Source organism: Microcebus murinus, chromosome 2 (assembly GCF_040939455.1).
Source record: "Microcebus murinus isolate Inina chromosome 2, M.murinus_Inina_mat1.0, whole genome shotgun sequence".
Taxonomy (NCBI): Eukaryota; Metazoa; Chordata; class Mammalia; order Primates; family Cheirogaleidae; genus Microcebus; species Microcebus murinus.
The window spans coordinates 69869372-69887699 of NC_134105.1; the positions used below are offsets into that span (position 1 = coordinate 69869372).

General features: G+C 43.9%; 1 protein-coding gene across 2 annotated transcripts; it reads left to right on the forward strand.

Annotated features, from left to right (window-relative positions):
• Window positions 1–633: 633 nt before the first annotated feature.
• LMO4 (LIM domain only 4) lies at window positions 634–17479 on the forward strand. 2 transcript variants are annotated; one of them, XM_012749244.3, is made up of 5 exons: window positions 634–1277; window positions 4029–4267; window positions 11534–11630; window positions 12018–12173; window positions 16774–17479. In XM_012749244.3, exons 2-5 carry the CDS (start codon window positions 4032–4034, stop codon window positions 16780–16782), a joined length of 498 nt encoding a protein of 165 aa, XP_012604698.1. In that variant the 5' UTR covers window positions 634–1277; window positions 4029–4031; the 3' UTR covers window positions 16783–17479. The 2 variants fall into 2 exon arrangements, with proteins under 2 accessions (XP_012604698.1, XP_012604699.1); XM_012749245.2 differs by lacking the exon at window positions 634–1277 and adding an exon at window positions 3668–3820.
• Window positions 17480–18328: the final 849 nt, after the last annotated feature.

The window sequence follows — 18328 nt, forward strand, 5'->3', positions numbered from 1 at the left end:
TGTGTGTGTTTGTGTGTGTGTGTGTGTTAGTCCACTGCTCTAAGATTCAGGAAGACTCATCTTCCCAAACAGGAAGAGACCCATTTCTGAGAAAGATGTAAAGTAAGTTTCCTAAGGGTCTCTTCTCGGTGCTAGGGGAGGCAATCCCCGAGGGACGAGCGAGTGCGGATTCTAAGGGTCCCCGCGCTCCGGGAAGGCAGGTGCGGCCCCCGCGCCGCTCCCGATCCCGGCCGCGGAGGGCAGCCCGCGCAGGGTCCCCGGAGCCCGGGGCCAGGGTCACTTCTGCCCACCTGATTCGGGCCCTTCCCTTCTCCTTCGTCGGCCCGCTCCGCCGCCTCACTCTCTCCCCGCCCCCCCGAGTCTCGTTTCAGTCATCCCTTTGTCCTTCCCCGGATTGGCAGGTTTTATTATTCCGCCTGAACAATCCGGCCGCCCAGTGGCTGAGGGTCGCTGACGTCGGCGGCAGAGCCGGGGAGTAGTTGGGATTTTGCTCTGTCAGTAACACATGTGTAAGAGCCGCGGAGGGAGCGAGCGAGCCGGCTAGAGGCCAGCGCCGCCGCCGCCGCCTCCGAGCCCGGCAGCAGCAGCCCGGGCAGCAGCCCCGGCAGCGGCGCAGGCTCCAGCGCGCCGCGCCCCGGCCGGCCGCGGCCCCGACCCCGGAGCGCCCGCCCGCCGCCCCCGCGCCGGCCGCCGCCGCTCCCGCGGCTTAGTCTCTGCGGCCGCTCGGCCGGAGGTGCGGGGAGCTCGGCCGAGCCGCCGCCGGCCCCGAGCGAGCGAGCGAGCGAGCGGGCGCGCGGGAGGGAGGAAGGCGGCGGAGGAGGAGGAGGAGCGGGAGGAGCGCGGGCGGGGGCGGGGGCCGCCGGGCGGGGGAATATACAAAGTGAAGCCACATTGCCAAACTTGCAGCAGCGATTGCAGCAGTTGCTGCCGCTGCGCCGCGCCTGAAGCCGCGCCGCGCGGGCCGAGGGCTCCTGCAGCTGCTCGCGCGCAGCCGGAGGCGGAGGAGAAGGACCAGGACTGAGACTGACACTTCTGCTCCCGGCCGCCTGCCACTTACGCGGGGGCCCCCAACCCACCCCAGAGCAACGCGATTAAAAAAAAAAAAAAAAAAAAAAAAGCAGCCCTGAGCCCCCTCCTCCCCTTTCCTGCTTCTGCGAGAACTCCCTCCCTCCCTCCAGTTCCGCCAGCCAAGGCGCCCCTTCCCTGGAAGCCGAGCGGCTTCGCTCGCATTTCGCCGCTGCCGCCTCTCGCAATATTGCAATATAGGGGAAAAGCAGGTAAGGGGGCGGCTGGGGAGCCTCGGGCCGGGTGGGGGGGAGAGGGGAGGAGGGGGCCGACTCGGGCCGGGGCTGTTTTCTTTGGCTTCCTTCCCTTGACCGTCCCAAATTGCAAGTAAACAATACGTCGGTATTGCGAGAGTCTGAAACTACCGAGGCCGGCCTGCGAGCTAGCTGGGAGGGCAGCCCCGGGCCGCCAGCTTTGTAGCGGTTCCTGCTTACAAAAGGGTTCTTCTTGGAGACGGGCTGGTGGGGACCCTAGAGGGGGGTGGGGACATTTCTAGTTCCTAAGGGAAAGGCGGAGGGTGCCTAGATGAGCATTTAAGTATGAGAAGTAGTGTGTGTGTGTGTATATGTGTGGATGGGGGGGTATAGTCACGACCCCCCTTCTAGTAAACACTGTTTTTGAAACAGTGGCAGAAAGGATCTAAGTGAGCAGGATTCGGTATTGCTGGTTCTGTTAAAAAATTCCTCTTGGCTTATAAGTCTTTTGTTCCAATCCAGGAGGAATCCAGTGAATCACCTAATTAAAATCAAGACATGAATTAAGCATCCATTTTTGTACTACAAATTGCCAGCGCTACGTTTGTCCCTCCCTTGGTCTCCATTAAAAAACACCAGAGACGTTGTTAAAGGGGGGCAGATTTTGCCTCTAGCTGCCAGTTCTGCTTTCTATTTCACTGACTATCCCAGGACCTAAATTGCTTGCCTATGTAATTACTAGAGTATAAGCCTATTTAACTTAAAAGCTTTCTTTTTTTTCTAACTCTAAATGAAACTTGATGAGGGCCCGTCCTTAGTTATCAGGGGAGTCAGTTTCTGGTCAGTCCTCTTGATTCATCTCTTTTAGATTTAATCAGCATTAAGGTATTGCTTGTCCTTAAGAGCTTTAGCTAATGGGGTTACTGGATGCTTTTCTCAGTGTAATGTTTCCTTTTCAAAAAAATATACATATATATTTACCTCTCACCAAAGATGGGGGCGGGGAAGAGCTTGGAATCTCCTCCCTCTCCCCTTTTAAAAAGGAATTCGGAGCGATTAAAACGTTGGGGGAAACAGTTTAAAGACCTAGGGCAGGAAATGCAGATTCATTTGGGTTAGGGCTGAAATTGTAACAAAAAGCAATTCCTCGAGTAAATGCATCAGATAAATCAATTTACATAAAGGTATGATGCATTCGGATAAATGCAATGCTAATGGGTTTTAGAGTGGTCCTGTTTCCAAAGTCTCAGGGTTTTGTTACAGCTTAATTGGTGCAGTTCTTATTCTGGTTTATTGTGCGGTCAGTGGACACACGTTCCGGGACTCTTTCGGAGGAAATGTGTTTAAAATCGGCCTATTTAAGGAACTGGAGTCCTTGTTTCGTTCCCTCTCCCTCGTTTTTTTGCAGCAGCCAAGTTGGGCCAGGGACAGGCAAAGTTCGCCTTCTCCCCTCTGAGGTATCAGCTGAATGTCTTGAGCAGGTAGCCTGGAGCCTCTGGGGGAGCCCACACTCTCGGCTTACAGAGGACAAAGACAAAACAGGCTGCTTAATTGGCAGTAAATAACTTGATCTTTTTATAGAATAAGTGACTGGAGGAACACTAGGACTTTATTGGACTCCGGATTGGAGGCAACAAATTAATCGGTTTAGGCTAAGCTTTATAAATTGATTCCTATATTATACCCCAGTTGCTTCTCTTGTGGCATTCATTTGAAAGAGTGGGGAATTTTTAAAAGCAGTTTTTGGTGACAGCAGGACTGGCTCGAATTTAACTTGTGCATCTCTTAATAGTGCCTTCTCGCATATTATCTGTACACCCCCCCCCTCTTTTGGAGGAACAAAGCTTTAGCATTTAAATTGCTGATCAAGGGCAGATTAGTGAGACCAAAGTGGAGAGTGTTTGTATAGGAAGTTAACAGGCATCCTAAAGTTCAATGATCTATTATTCTTGCCTGTGTCCTGAAAACCCAGAGAAAACACTCATTGATCTTCAAAATGAAATGAGATTTGGAACAATAATGGGAGATGGCGGTCACCACAATGGCATGTGAAAGGTGCTGCTTAAAATACGAAAAACCAGTTTCGCAACTTTACACACGGCACCCCCCTCCACCCCCGCCACCTTGCCTCCCCTCCCACCACCGAGCTCTCCGGCTCCCGGTCCCTCCCTCCTTCCCTTTCGGAAAACCGAACTATTTCCAACTTGTGAACTGCAGCTGCACTTCGCAGGGCAGAGCTCGGGAGGGAACGTGGCTCCGGCAGGGCCGCCGCCTCCCCACTCGGGGCGGCCGGCTCTCGGGGCGGCGGGGGCCGGGGAGGGGCCGGGCGCGGCGGTGGGTGGGTTTGACCCTCATTTGCTGGAGGCGGGCGGCGGCGGAGGGGAGGCGGGGGCGGGGGCGGGGGGCGGAGGCGGGGGCCGGGAGGAGGCGCCGCGAGGGGTGGAGCGCGCCGCGGAGCCTCGCTCGCGGAGTTTTGACAGTACCCGAGCTGAAATTGTCAGCGGCGGCGAGCGCTGGAAAGTTGAGAGGAGCTCGTGGCCCCAGAACAAAGCTTGAGAAAAGTAAACAGGCGGCTGCTGCCGGCGAGCCTCCCTCCTTCCCTCTCCCCCTCAGCCTCCTTCCCGCCCTTGCCCTGCTGCTTCCTTCCAGCAGCTCCGGGGGAGGGGAGGAGGGGAATGGGCTTGCTTTCTCTCCGGCGGCGGCGATTACTAACTTTTGCATCGCCCCTGTTTTGTCTGTCTATCCCTGTCCCCTTCCCGCCCTCTGCAGACCATGGTGAATCCGGGCAGCAGCTCGCAGCCGCCCCCGGTAACGGCCGGCTCCCTCTCCTGGAAGCGGTGCGCGGGCTGCGGGGGCAAGATTGCGGACCGCTTTCTGCTCTATGCCATGGACAGCTACTGGCACAGCCGGTGCCTCAAGTGCTCCTGCTGCCAGGCGCAGCTGGGCGACATCGGCACGTCCTGTTACACCAAGAGCGGCATGATCCTTTGCAGAAATGACTACATTAGGTAAGACTTCGCTGCCTTTCCCCCGAGATGGGCGAGCCGAGCAATGGCAAGGCCAAAGTTAGCAGGGTTGTAAGGAAAGGATCGGGCACCTATGGGAATACATTGCAGCCTTCACCTCAAAAACCTTCTGGTTGGCCGAATTCAAGGGGTTCAGGAAGCCCATGTTAGTCTTCCAATATTTGATGACAAACTAATGGCAAATAGCATACTACCTAAAACTTATGTCCATCTGGTGGGACTGGGCCATTAGGTGTGAAAAGATTGGACACCTCTGGACCAAAATTTTAAGTGGTTAGCCTAGGCTAAAAATAAACATTTCAAGGGGGTGTTAAAATGCGTTCTTAAAACAAGGTAGGAACCCACAGAAAAACGCCAGACAAAAGATTGACTTAAAAATAAAAGTGTAGTTAGTGAGAAAAATGATTTGTCTATAGTGATTTATTATGATATTTACAGAAGCACCTTTAACTTTTTTTGAGTGGAAAGCTGTGACTTGTTCTTTGTGCTCCTTGTGAAAAATGCTAATTACCCATCAGTTTAAAGACTTGACATTCTAATAGCAAGAGACAAAAAAAATAAAAATAAAAACCAAAAACCCCCCAAAAGCCCAAAACCCCAAAACAAAATCTAGTGGCAATTTTTCTCTTCTTACTGTTACTTGGAGGCTTGTAATGCTCAATGTTAGTGTGTGGTTTGTGATGTAGAATTTGCAGTTTTTTCAATTGAAGAATGTTCAGGTTTTGGGTTTTTTGTTGTCGTTTGTATCGCTGTCCTTGATCCCCAAAAGAGATTTAGAAAAAGAGGCTATAGAATTATACTAATCTTGCATTTTAAAGCAATGTATAGGAACATTCATATGTCCGTGTAAGCAGTCTTTTCCAACAAGTTTCAGTGCAATTAATGGAAAGAATTCAGGAGGTCAGGTGCCTATAGGATCTTTTCAGGTGAACTCAAGCTACTTAAACTCATTAATTTGAAAGGAGGCATTTGAAGGATTACACATTTAATTTGAGTAAATGGTTTGATAGACTGATGCACATGAATGCTTCTAGGAGGTGTTCTGTTTCAACATCCAGTAATTAAAAAAAAAAAACCCACACGCACACCGTTGATACAAGAAAACTGCACACTTTTAAGAAGAATTCCATTCTATATAAATTTCTGCCATAAGCCTTTTTCTTTATAGTGATTAGTAGAAAATTTTGTTCTTTCTTTAGTGTGGGTAAATCAGTGGATGGTATATTTTGTTCAAAGTTTAGCTCCACTGTGATTTGCCTTACTCTGAGGCTGATGCTGCAAAAGATCCCAGTGCAGTTCAGAGCAGAGTATGGGTATGTTTACTCCAGTGATATCATTAGTGTAAAATGATGGAGAAAAATGACATTTGGTTATTTTGATAATGCAACCTATGTCCACTCCTCTAGCATCCTTAATCAGTCAAGTAAAAGAAATATAGGAAGGGAGAGGGCTTTTATTTTTAAATTAAGATGGCAACATTAATTTCACTAAGTGTTCTTTTAGAAGTAAATGTTGGAAAATCAGCAGGAACATGAGTGTAATGCTTTCTGGTCCTCCTTCCAAGCAATGCCATGAGCTTTGACAGTATTGTAATTAAATAGAGAGCAAAACTGTGGTAAGAAAGGAGTGTGGTTTGAAGTGGAAAAATTGACGGTGCTGTTAAGATTAGGTATATGGTACAGATTCATCTCTTTTCCAAGTGCCTGCAAAAAAACCCCCTTGCTTCTGATTACAGCTAATTAAAAAGAAGATGGGTCCACTTGTATTCCCTGAGGATAAGTTTAGGCAAGTAGGTTCCTGGGAATCCTGTCCATTCCTTTACCTGTATTTGGGGCCAAATATCAGTGCCTGTTTGGTGTTTCCTTGTGGCCTAATGGAGCAATGGAGGATGTGTGCCCAGCCCTGAGCCTTAATTAATTGGGTCCATGTTCTCACTTCCTTTCTTTTTTCTTCTGAATCTGGGAACTGGAGCCAGCCTGGCTTGCTCTTGAACTAGATGCTACCCTGAGAACCTTAGATTTGTCCAGGAGAGATGAGTTCTAGCTCTGTACCAAATTGATCGCCTCACACTTTGCCCAGGGCTTACCGGCAGCTGAGCCTCTCCCACCCCGCCCCCCAATTTAGAAATCTCAGAAGTCTTCCTTCAGTGTTCCCTCTCTTAGCCCACCAAGATGCCTAAAGGGTGGGAAGGTGGAAGGTGGGGAGGCACCGCCATCCTATTCCTCTGAGCTACCCCCTCCCCAGGCTCCCCCAAGTCCACTTGTTGGCGGAGCTTTCTATTCCTCGCGGACCGCTACTGAAGAGTGCAGTAATCCGCTTGCCTGCCGCCAGGTGAAGGGGACCCCTCGGCCCGGCTGGGACCACAGAGCAATTTATTAAGGGGCTTTTAAACTGTCTGACTTTGAGGTTGTGGTTTTTTGAAAACAACCAAGATCTGGCTAAAAAGCTGCGGGCGAGCTGGGAGAGGCCGGCTGGGGCGCGGGTTGGAAGGGGAGGGGGCGCTCTTCCCCGTCCCCTCCCCCTCCGCGGCCAAGTGTCGATTGGGCAGAGCTGGCTCCTGCCTCTCCCTCCAAGATTGCAGATAAAGCGGCTGCGTTGCTGCAGCGAATCCGCACAATTAAAAGCTTTAATTAGTGGCTCCTCCATTTTCTTAGTTCTGATGGGCTTTATCTAATGAGATCTGGTCTCTGGCTTAGATCTGCTCCGAATGACGTGTCCGCAATGAATGAGAGCTGCGTCGCAAACAAAACATTTAATTAACAAAATTGGCCTCTAAGAGGGAGGGAAAGGCTGGAGGGGGTGTGGAGAGGAGGGGGAGGGTGGGTCTTAAAGGGACCCACGCCTGCCTAACCCCCCCACCTTACCAAAGTCGGCCAGCCCCGGAGCCGGCCCCCGCCCCCACCGGGCCCCGACCCCTCCGCTCTACCCCGGCGCGGTGGAGCAGCTTCGGAAACTCCGCTGCTCTTTCCCCGAACCCTCTCTCCTCCACCCCCACGTCGGGCCCGAAGACTGGCGCGGAAAGTGCAGCGAGAGGAGGAAGTTCGGAAACCGACGGGTGGGGCCCCAGGTCCGGGGAGGGCGAGGAAACGCGTCGGCAGCCCGGGTGGCGGCGGGCGGCGAGCCCTTCCTCGCTGGGCCCAGCCGGCCGGCGGCCCGGGCCCGCGAGGGGGCGAGCGCAGGGCAGGAGCCCGGAGAGCGGGTCGCGCTTTCTTCCCGGTTCACGTGGCGCCCGCAGCCGCAGTAAGCACCGCGCGGCCGGGGCGGGGGCCTGGGGCGGGGGCATCGGTGGTGGCGGAGGGTGTGTTTGGGGAGGGGGCAGCGTTAGGAACGGAGGCGCCGCCAGGCAGCGAGTTCATTTCCCTGGTAATCAACAGCAAGCTGCTATATTCAGAGAATGCTGTCCCTTTAATTGAACAGGCTAGGTAATTAAATGGCACTTTTCCAATAGGACGTGCTAGGTAAATCTAATAGTTGGTTATTTAATATCACTTTGAAGTCTGCCCACTCAAGCACAATGACAGCACAGGAGCATGTGAACTATTAGCTAGGAAAAAAAACCCAGGATCTCAAAAATTAATTAAATCGCATGCAATTTAGGGGGAACGTTTATCTTGATTTGTCATAACAGAATTAATTCAAGGCCTCCAATTCACTTGGGGGCAGATCTGTTACTCTGAATTAACCAAGCGTAATTTGGCTGATTTTTTTTTTTCCTCCCTCCCCTCTCTAATGCAGCAGTTGCGATTATGCACAGCCCCCCTCTTAAGTATCAATAGCTTCTGGTGCTTTTAAGGTGCTTGGTCTCTAGTTATTCCGAAGTACCTTTAATGGACTTGGCTCCAGGCATAATTTCTGGGTTGCATTTCTTTGTTACATTTAATATAGCTGGTGCAGAATTTAGATTAAATATAGGAACCTGCTGGAAAACCAATTGCTTCTGGATCAGTAGCTGTGGATGTGCATTTTTCTCCTCAGATAGGTTGCTGATATTTACTTGCAGGTACAAATGTATACCTTTCAGCCACTCTTAGAAACGTACCTCTCCTTGTCTGAAAGCAGTTTAGAAAACACAAGCAGGTAGTGCTCCATATTGCGTGTTTTTTGCTTGAAGTAATAATGCAGTTGAAAATAAGCCCACCTATTGGTCATTGAAGTTACCGAAAGATGCTAAGCATTGATATTAAACTAAAAATACCTACTTGCTCTCCTTTCTTAATGTCAGCAAGGAGAGTTGGAGCTGAGCGGGCCTAACACTACGGGGTGTTTTTCAAATAGGAGCACAGCGCTTTTAAAGTGCAGAGGTTTGGTGGGATTTCTTCCCATCTTTTCCCTTTTCCCCATATAAGGAACCTCTTGATGTTTGTGATTGATTGCATTGCCCAAATGCTGAAATATTAACGACCTTCTTGGACTGAGGACCCAAAGAAAGGAAACTGAAACCGATTCTGTCATCACAATTAAAGACTCCCCTGGCTTTAATTAGCCTGACCTGGGGTATATCTCCCCGTTGCTTGAGTTAAAGAGAAAAGAGCCCATTATAGTCCAGTCTGAGACCGATAGCTACTTAATTGAGCACCTAAAGCCTCAAGCCTTTTAAATCAAACACTGTCCTGGACAGTGCCCCTGGTTAGATAATTAACTCTCCAGCGCACAGAAATGTTGTTAAAAAAAAAAAAACACAACTTTTCAGAAAAAGGGTGGAATTCTAATGGTAGCCTTCCTCTCTGGTAAAAGGGGATTAGTATGTGTATAGACATGTAAGTTGTTCTGCTCCAAGGCAGCCTTAAAGCTGTAGGCATGGAAAGATCTTAAACTCCATTAATACCTTGTCCAGTAGCACATCAGCCCTGGGTAGATCTTGGTCATTTTCAAACTTTGTAACTGTAATTTTTGACACTTTAGGAATCCCACCATTTTGTGGCTGATTGCTCTGAAAGGTTATGATAGCAGTCCTGGAGAAAATAAGACATATGAAAAGCTTTTGGATTGCATAGGGCTGCCCTGATTATCAAAATACACTTAGATTTTGAAGACATACAACTGACTTTACTCAGGGTGAATTGTTAAATAAATGAACACTTAGGCTGGGTAATCAGATCAGTACTGTGAAAGGGTATTTTTGAGATGGAATGTCACTGTGTACCTGTTGGTAGTGGCAGCCATAATTATAGACTCTTATCCATTAAAATACTTCTGGATTGCTGTAAGAGGATATTTGGTCCTTAGCCCTGGTAGGATTCTGTTCCCCACCCCACTCCCAATTACTTTCCTCCCCTATCCTCAGCATGTATTGCTAGGTTGACTGGTTTTTAACTTTATTTTTACCCAAATTGTTTGAATTTGGTATCCCTCTTGGGGACTGGAATAGCACTGCTGTTGTCCATAAACTCTTTCCTCTTTCCTCCGGGCCATGCTAATTCTCTGGCCACCCTGCCCTTCTGAGAACTCCCCTCTGGCAGCAGTGCTGCAGGTGAGGCACTGGGAGGTCCTCATCAATGTTGCTGAAGTGGTCCAGCATTCGGAGACAGCAGCCCAGAGGCCCCTTGAGCTCCCACATAGTGCGGTCCTGCGGCTAGAGGTCCTGACAGTGTATTATTTCAGCTTTCTTTCTATAACTGTTCTGATTCTGCAAGAACGTGTCAATGTGTCGTGGATTTCAGACTAATTAGTTTTGAAATGGAGTTTTGATTGAACTCTTCAAATCGATGCTGCTGCAAAATTTGTTTCTTGGGCTTCCTATTAAAAGCCATCTTAAGGGGCAGTTTTACTACTCTCCCTGTCGTTCAGTCAATACATTTAATAACAACTTACAGGCTATTTTCAATAAAGTGGCGACAACAAATTAGTAGTTTGAACATGACAAGCCTCTTCTGCAAGACCAGATTCTGAAAACTCAAAGCAATTATTTTTATATAGAGGCATGCCGCAATCATTCAGATTACGGGGTGTTCTATAGGAACATGTCTCCTGGTTTGACACAAACTGCATTTTATGACTTTATTTGGACAAGGAGGAAATGCAAATATTAATATTTATTATGACACCAATATGTTAATTTGTAAGTCCTATTACTTTGTTTTTCATTATTGAAAAGTGCCTCTCTGACCCTGCTTAGTTGTTCCGATATCACCTTTCAATGTGAAATCATTTCGGTCTGTTTAATAAATATTTGTGGATATTAAAGAGGGAAGCCCAAAAGCAAATAAAGCTTCCCAGCTTGAGTCTACAGATTCCGCAAAAGTGAAAGTTCAGTAGTTATTAAAATATTTTGTTGTGCCTGTAGAAGGATATAAGGCATTATGTATATGGTTTTCTTCAGTATAGCATACTTCCTTGAGCTTTCCCCTCCTCTGCAGCCTTTTCCTTCTCCCCCTCCTCCCCCCCATGGCAGATGTTGTGGTCTCATTTGATTGCATAGGAAAACTGCAGTGATACAGCAAACACCCAGAGAGATATGATGACAAATGGGTCCAGATCCCGGTAAATTACTTTCTGCTCAAATCGAAATTTCATTCAGTTTGTTGCTAGCAGAGATGAAGTAATCTAAATTGTGGACTCAGGAGCAGATAGAGGGAAGTTGGAGCAAGCATTTCATTATCAAGAGAGAGAGAAGGTTAGGATGAAAGAGATGAGCAGAGGCAAATCTTAAGTGTTGACACCATGATTGAAAAGGTTAACCCATACACATTATATATCAACCTGGATAGCAGAGAGTTTCTAATGGAAAGTCTGCACTGATGGAGGTTTACGGGAGTTTCAATACACTGAGCATGATGTCTTCTTAGATATACAATCAAATCCTCTTAACCCTTTTGATGACTCATATCTCAAGATATGATTAAAGTACAAAAGAGTTCTTCATATAATTTCAAGGACACAATGCATTTAAACTCCAGTCATGAATTGTATCTTTTTTTTATGATGAACCCAGTAATCTGATAAAATGTGTGTAGAACAGAATTGTTTTGTATTTGCTAGAGGTGTAAGTCAATATTTTGATTAAATCCGGGGCATCCTCTTTCTCTGTGATAGGCAGAAGTTAGTTGTCCCCCAAAAAGGAATTTTCCCAGATTATGTAAATCACTCAGAAAATTTGAGGCTCACGCCTAACATTTCAGCCTCTGTCAGATACATTCTAAAGGGAAGGCCGTAGTCCGGGGGTATTTTTCTCTCTTTCTTTCTTCTTCTTTTTTTTTTTTTTTTGGTTTAGGATTATTCATTGATGCCAACCATCATTCTTTGTTTCAGGTTATTTGGGAATAGCGGTGCTTGCAGTGCTTGTGGACAGTCGATTCCTGCGAGCGAACTCGTCATGAGGGCGCAAGGCAATGTGTATCATCTTAAGGTAGCATTTGAACCTCTCTTTAAAAAAAATATTATGCCTTTCCTACATGGGGACAAAGCATTTCTCATTAGTATGAACTCTGTCTTCTCAAGCTGCAACCACTAAAAAGAATGACTGAAGCCGTAGCATGGCAGTGATGGTCGCACACCCCTCGCATTCCCCCACACCGCATAAGCACGCGTGTATTTGTCTCTTCCCCCTTTAGCCTAGTCCAATTTATTGCGTTTTGGCTTACTATTTTCTGGAATCCTGTCAAAGGAAGAAAAACACTAAACCCTAAGTGACTCCGTACTTGACAGATACCTGCTTAAAAGCAGGTTATAAACTTGTAACCAAAAAAAGACTTAATTTGTACTTGTTTTCAGTGAGTTTGTTTTTCCCTTTCAGTGTTTTACATGCTCTACCTGCCGGAATCGCCTGGTCCCGGGAGATCGGTTTCACTACATCAATGGCAGTTTATTTTGTGAACATGATAGACCTACAGCTCTCATCAATGGCCATTTGAATTCACTTCAGAGCAATCCACTACTGCCAGACCAGAAGGTGAATACCCAGCAATTACTAATAAGCTTTGTTAGAGCAAGTTGGGAGGTTCAACCTCTTAACCTAGGAAGGGTAGTTTTTCTGGGTGGTTGTATTTTTGCTTGCCCTTTAGAAGAAATGTAGAGTATTAATCATGCATAGAGTGGTTAGAAGCAGGATAGCTGATTAAATTGTGAATTCTTTGGAGTTAAAAAAATCTTGGCTTGGTTATTATATCTGTAGCTTCACTCATGTTGAACATAAGATTATCACATGCAAAGTCAAACAAAACATAAAACTACCACATAGGCAGTTATTTAATTCATTTGACAATTTTGAAATTCAGAAACATGACGTGATAGGTTATTGTGGGAGGAAAATTAGAACATTTATGGTAGGAAAAGGGAATAAATGTCTTTGTCATGAAAGAATGATTTCTGCATTAGTAATAGCAGTCTGGACACCTGCCTTCCAAACCCAATTTATGGTGCATTTATTTTTAGAAGAGCAGTTTTACAAAACATTCTGTAATTCCAGAAGAGAGCATTTTTGTTGATTGGTAGTTCCGCAAAATTTGAATAAGTTACTACTTTTTAAAACAGAGTTCTTGTTTTTGCTAACCACTTTGTGCCACTAATATTTCCATTAAAGATTATGTATCTTGATTCACAACTTGAAAGTCCATGGAACAGAGTTAGAAATGAGGAAATTATACAAGTATACAAATCATGTAGTATTAGAACGCACGAGGAAAAATTGGTGATCAACAGTTGTCCAGCACCCCCAGTACTGGATAGTTTTAGATCTATTTTAATCTCCTTAATAAGTCCTATAGCTATGCAAGTGAGTGCATTTTGATAACTGCTGTGCCTAATTTGTAACAATTACTGTCAACCTTCAGTTAAGAGACTGTTCATTCCACACTGGCCCAGAAAAGAGTGAAATGTATGACTCGTTCGCATAATTTTATTCACATCATATTTCATACTGATTATGTATTGATGACATTGATTCATTTACTCTTTACAGCGCCACTTGCATGGATATTAAATCTTATTGACCACAGATGAATTTTAATTTCAGATTGGTGATAGATTTTTCCATCAGCTCTGATAGTATGTTTGACTTTTTCATCATTAACCCAGGCAATCACACAGCACTGAGTTATTGCATTGAAACAAAAAGTGCACACTTCACTTGGTAATTCTTTATGGATTTACAATAGGAACTTCATTAATGTCTGTTGTAAGGATCACAAAAAACAACATTTATCTGCAAATAGGACTTTAGCAAGCTCCAAAAGTCTTGGGGGGAAAAAAATAGGCTTCTTTGTCTTCTGTAATGCATTTTATTAATGCTGGGGGGTGGGAAGGCTGACAAATATTTGAAAACTTTTAACCGTTTAAAATTATACTGCCATATTTTAATGCTTATATTTGTCCTTTTCCTTTGCAAAAGTTTATAGGGTAAATACATTTTAAATGTATTTTCCATTTTCTTATTTAGTGTTAATTAAATGAAATTATGTGCACTTTTATTTATTTAATTTACTAATGTGGGAAGCTACATAGAATAACCATTTTAGGAATAAAAGTCCAATTTTTTATTATAAATTAACCAGGCACCAACAATGAGGCATTTGAAGCTTCTTTAAGGAGTGCCAATACATATAAATACTTACAGATTTTTATGATTTGAATTCTAATGAAATGAGTCTATAGGGCAAAGTTGAGGACAATGAATGGGCAACATAAATATTTTGAGATACCTATTTCAAGATACAGGCAAAGCCATTTGTAGTTATACTTGGTGGCAAAAAAAAAAAAATGCTAGGAATAAATTGGTAGACCTCTTCCCCACCTCCTCCAAGGTAAACGCTTAATTTTTCCCAAAGTCATGTCTTCATTTTTTTCCTGGTTTTATACCATTTCTTCCCTGACTTAGCACAGTACTGTATTAAAACTGAATGTTAACGGCTCACCAACATGCATGGCGAGAATTGAAGGATGTAGAGATGAGACGGAAATTGTAGCTAGGTTGTGAAGCAGTGAATACAGGCAATAATAATGTTAGCTAGGGACGTAGTGCAAAGGACACCTAAGAAATATGAGCAGGGTTTCAGTACTATCTTTTTTAAGTATAAGATGGTGTAAATTTAGAGGTGTTAGAAGGAAAAACTGGAGAAAAAAATCTGGTTTATGTGTTTACGGGATTACACGTATGGTGCTTTCCATAGAAGTCTCCTGTTTTCCACATCATTTTCAGCAGAGGAGTGATAGGGTGTTCATTTTAGAGCACTAAATAATATTTTAGGCAATGAATAAGAACCTACTAGTATATACTTTCTTAACGTTAGAAGCCAAAACAGAGACAGGTGGCCTTCAAAAATTAATAGCTCTTAAAAGGCATAAAGAAATACAACGTAAAGGATATGTTCTTGTCAGACATTGGTGAGAAGCTGTGTTTTGGGGGTGATGTTAATTAAGAACATTTCCCCGTTGGCATAAATGTCTCACATTTTTGCCCTTGGTGCTCAGCTCACCATGAGCACAGTCAATTCACAAGGTAGTTTTTGTAAATAAAGGTTTTGGGCAAGCTGAACGTGGTCCAGAGAGATATTAATGAGAGGGCAAGGGGGAAGAGTTAATGAAAACACACTTCCTCGTGGAACATAAACTGCTTTTTAGAACTAGAGAATGCTTTAAAATTATTTTCCCAAAACCCTGTGGTGTTTCTTTTCTGGTGACGATGAGAATGGGGAGAAATGACAAATAGCTCCATTTTATTATTTTCTTTTCTCTCGTTCTCCATATTTTTGGTAGGGGAAATTGGACATTTATTTTGGCTGCTTTCCTTCTATTCGCAGAACCAATTACATTTTCAGTGCATTATGCATAGTAAATATACTCAAGCATCCCCTTGCTTAAAAGTAATGAGTCGATTATTTGTACATCCCTTCTTTAAAGGCAGTTAATTGTATGGAAAGTACAGGTCCCCATCATCTGGTCCCTTTAAACTTTCATTCTCCTGAAATTTGTTCCCAGTGTCTGGGCTGTGTAGTTTAGTTGTTGTGCTGCATCATTAGCTTTTGTATATTCTGAGAGAAATAATTTTAAGCTTTTATATCATATAGTGATTGAAATTTCAGATTTCAGATTCAATGAAATCTCAGGCCACTAGTGTTCAAGGATCTACACAATTTTATATATAGCCTGTATCATTTAAAGAAGGCTTGGCTAAACCTCGAGAGAATATTGCCTTCTAGAGAGTTAATGTAAATTGGGAATTGTGGCTAATTTTTTTCTTTTGTAGATTGCTGCCTGCTCTGGAATTTTTTTCTTCTACTCAAAAGTATGATGGTGCCATCTAGAATTATCTGTGCTTTTCAGTAGCATAAGAGATCATATTTCTTTAGTTGGAGGAAAATTTAGTGAGTGTTGTAGCTTACATATCATTTCGCAGTTCCCCCATAGTTACATAATTGGTGTTGTGTGTGTCCATCCTAGAGGACATTTGATGCTCATTTATTAAATATGCTTGCTGGCTGCTGCCGCATCTTTGTTCTGGACAGACAAATTACCTTTCTCACACTGAGCTTCCACTCTGGGGAATTAAGCCTCCACCACTTTAATTAGCTTGGAAGTAGGGGGTTGCAGTTCCTAATAGACTTCAGGCTTTTAGTAAGTTAGGGAAAGGGTGAAACGAGAACTTCCTGGGAAGCTCAAAATGTCATTTAAAAACCATAAAAACCTAATATATATTATTTCATTTTGGTAATTGCAAACAGATTGTATTTGACGACTGTGTGGATTACCATTTCTAACTTCGACGTTGAAGTTAGTCTTGCCCTGACTATATTCCTTAATCTATCACAAGTCATTAACCATTATATATATTGATTGATATATTTGTAATATTCATGTAACTTAATGTTACTTAAATATAACAGGCATAGCAGGTAAGAAATATTCAGTGAAAAATATCTGAATATTTGTACGTATAATTTTTCATACACACACCCCCATAGGTAGAACCAATATGGGTCAATAGATGTCACCTGGGAACATCAGAATAATAATAACTGCCAGTATTTGTTCAGTGTTGAAAGTACTGTAATATAATATGTATTATGTAATAATCATAACAGTTTTACTGTCTCCACTTTAAAGTTGAGGAAACCGAGGCACAGACAATTCAAGTAACTTGCCAAGAAGGTTACACAGTTGAGCATATTAACTTCCTAGGTAGGAACTTGGCTCAGGATGTCCCCGTTATTAAAAAAAAAAAGTTCAAGATCCCCCTACTAGGTAATTCATTCCTTTTGTAGAGAAACTTACTTTTAACACAGTCAAGCAATTCATTGTAGAACTTTACACCAGAAACTTTCTGAGAGTCCATTTATTGTCTCATTTTCTCTGCTAGTAAAATTGCAGAAAATGTTATGCTTTAGTTCTTCACTGCCGGAGTAAGTAGCGTAGAAAGCCTCCATCAAGTCACAGTTGGAAAGTAATCTAATAAAAGAAGATTAGTGAATGTGGAGAAGACAAAAGCAGTCATATTTGAGTTTAATATCTCTCAAATTTAGCATTTTAGCTAAGATGCCCATTTTTATTTCTTGCAGGTCTGCTAAAAGGTCAGAGTAATGCAGAATGCGTGCCTTCATCTCAGATTTTGTTCATCACAGGTGGATCCCGTGTGTCTTCAGTAGACAAGTCACCTTTGTAGCTAGCACCAGTGCCAGCTCCATGCCATTGCACCTTCTTTAGTCTTGATTGCCCTTCCCGCATTTATTGGTGTATTAAAATGACTGAATATGAACATTAAGGACTCTATGAACCTGGGCTAATGGGAGACTGTAGAGAAAATGAAAAAAGATCCACCAGAGGACATCTTTGGGGGGGGAGGGAGCTTGGGGGGGAGGGAAATGACTAATGAAGCTAATTAAAAGAAGCATTCAAATCTGCTTTCTACCCTCATTAACAATTAGCAGGGCACTGGCCAGAGTTTGTACCCTGTGTTTTACCTTAACAACATTCTATTTGCTCTTTGTATATTTAAGTGTTGTAAGGAAACGTGTTTCAATCAAAACTGAACATGAGATAAAGGAAAGAGATGTGGCTTTTGTGATATTCTATCACAAACACTTTTATTGTATCTCTGTAAAATACAATGTATGTATGCATGTAAGTGTTTTTGTCCTAATGTTGCTACTCCCATGGCAAAGAAAAAAAAAGAATGAAAAAAAGAAAAAAATTGGAAAAAATCAGGCTCATAGAAGCTACTGTGTAGAAATTTCCCCTTCTAATTTGCTGAATGAAGAAAAAATCTTTTATTTGTGATATTTTCAGAGACATTTGCTCTAGTATGGTGTATTTAAATAATAAAAACTTAAAAGAAAAAATATTCAATGGTGTTTGGGTTTAAACACTGCTTTTTCTCTTCTGTATTTTGGACAAAATTTAGTTTTTTAAAAATTTGATAACAAGCTCACTTTAAATTTGAGGGGTTGAGGGGAGGTGGTATGTATATTTATTTAGCTCTGGGCCAATTCAGTATTCTTCGAATTACTTAACCATGCCATTTTTGGCAGGGGTACAAAGCAATGTTTCTGAGTCCTTTTTATAAGTTCAAATATTCTGTTAACAGTACCTCATTACACTTCCATATCACAGTGAATCTTTTGTGTTTATGTATAAATACTTGTTTGATTCTTCAGCTATTCTGTTGATTCTTTTTTCTCAATAGGAAAGCCTTGCGTTTTGGTGAAAAGCATGTTAAAGAATATGGCACAAGCATCTTGTTCTCTCATCAGTTTTATAGCTTTTAAAGGAAATAGCGTTTCTAAATCACACCCGTACTTGTTTTGAAGTTGCATTGGTTGTTAGGGCCCAGAGCTCTTCTGCAGTGGTCTTCGGTGGGTGAAGCAGCAGTTTCCTGGTGAGCTTTTAGACTCGTGTGGTCAGTCGGTCAGTTGGAGGAAGCTTTTTATGTTTAGCTCTTACACGCCTCGCCTCTACGGACTCTTCATTTCCATGTTTGTTGGAGGAGGATTCCGGTTTCATTTAGTAGTAGTCTTGAGATGCTGAGTTGCTATTTCTGGCAGCAGGGTCCCCAGCAGCACCCCTGCACTGCCTGCGGAGCTGCCCTGCAGAAAGCATGCCACACGGGACTCAGTG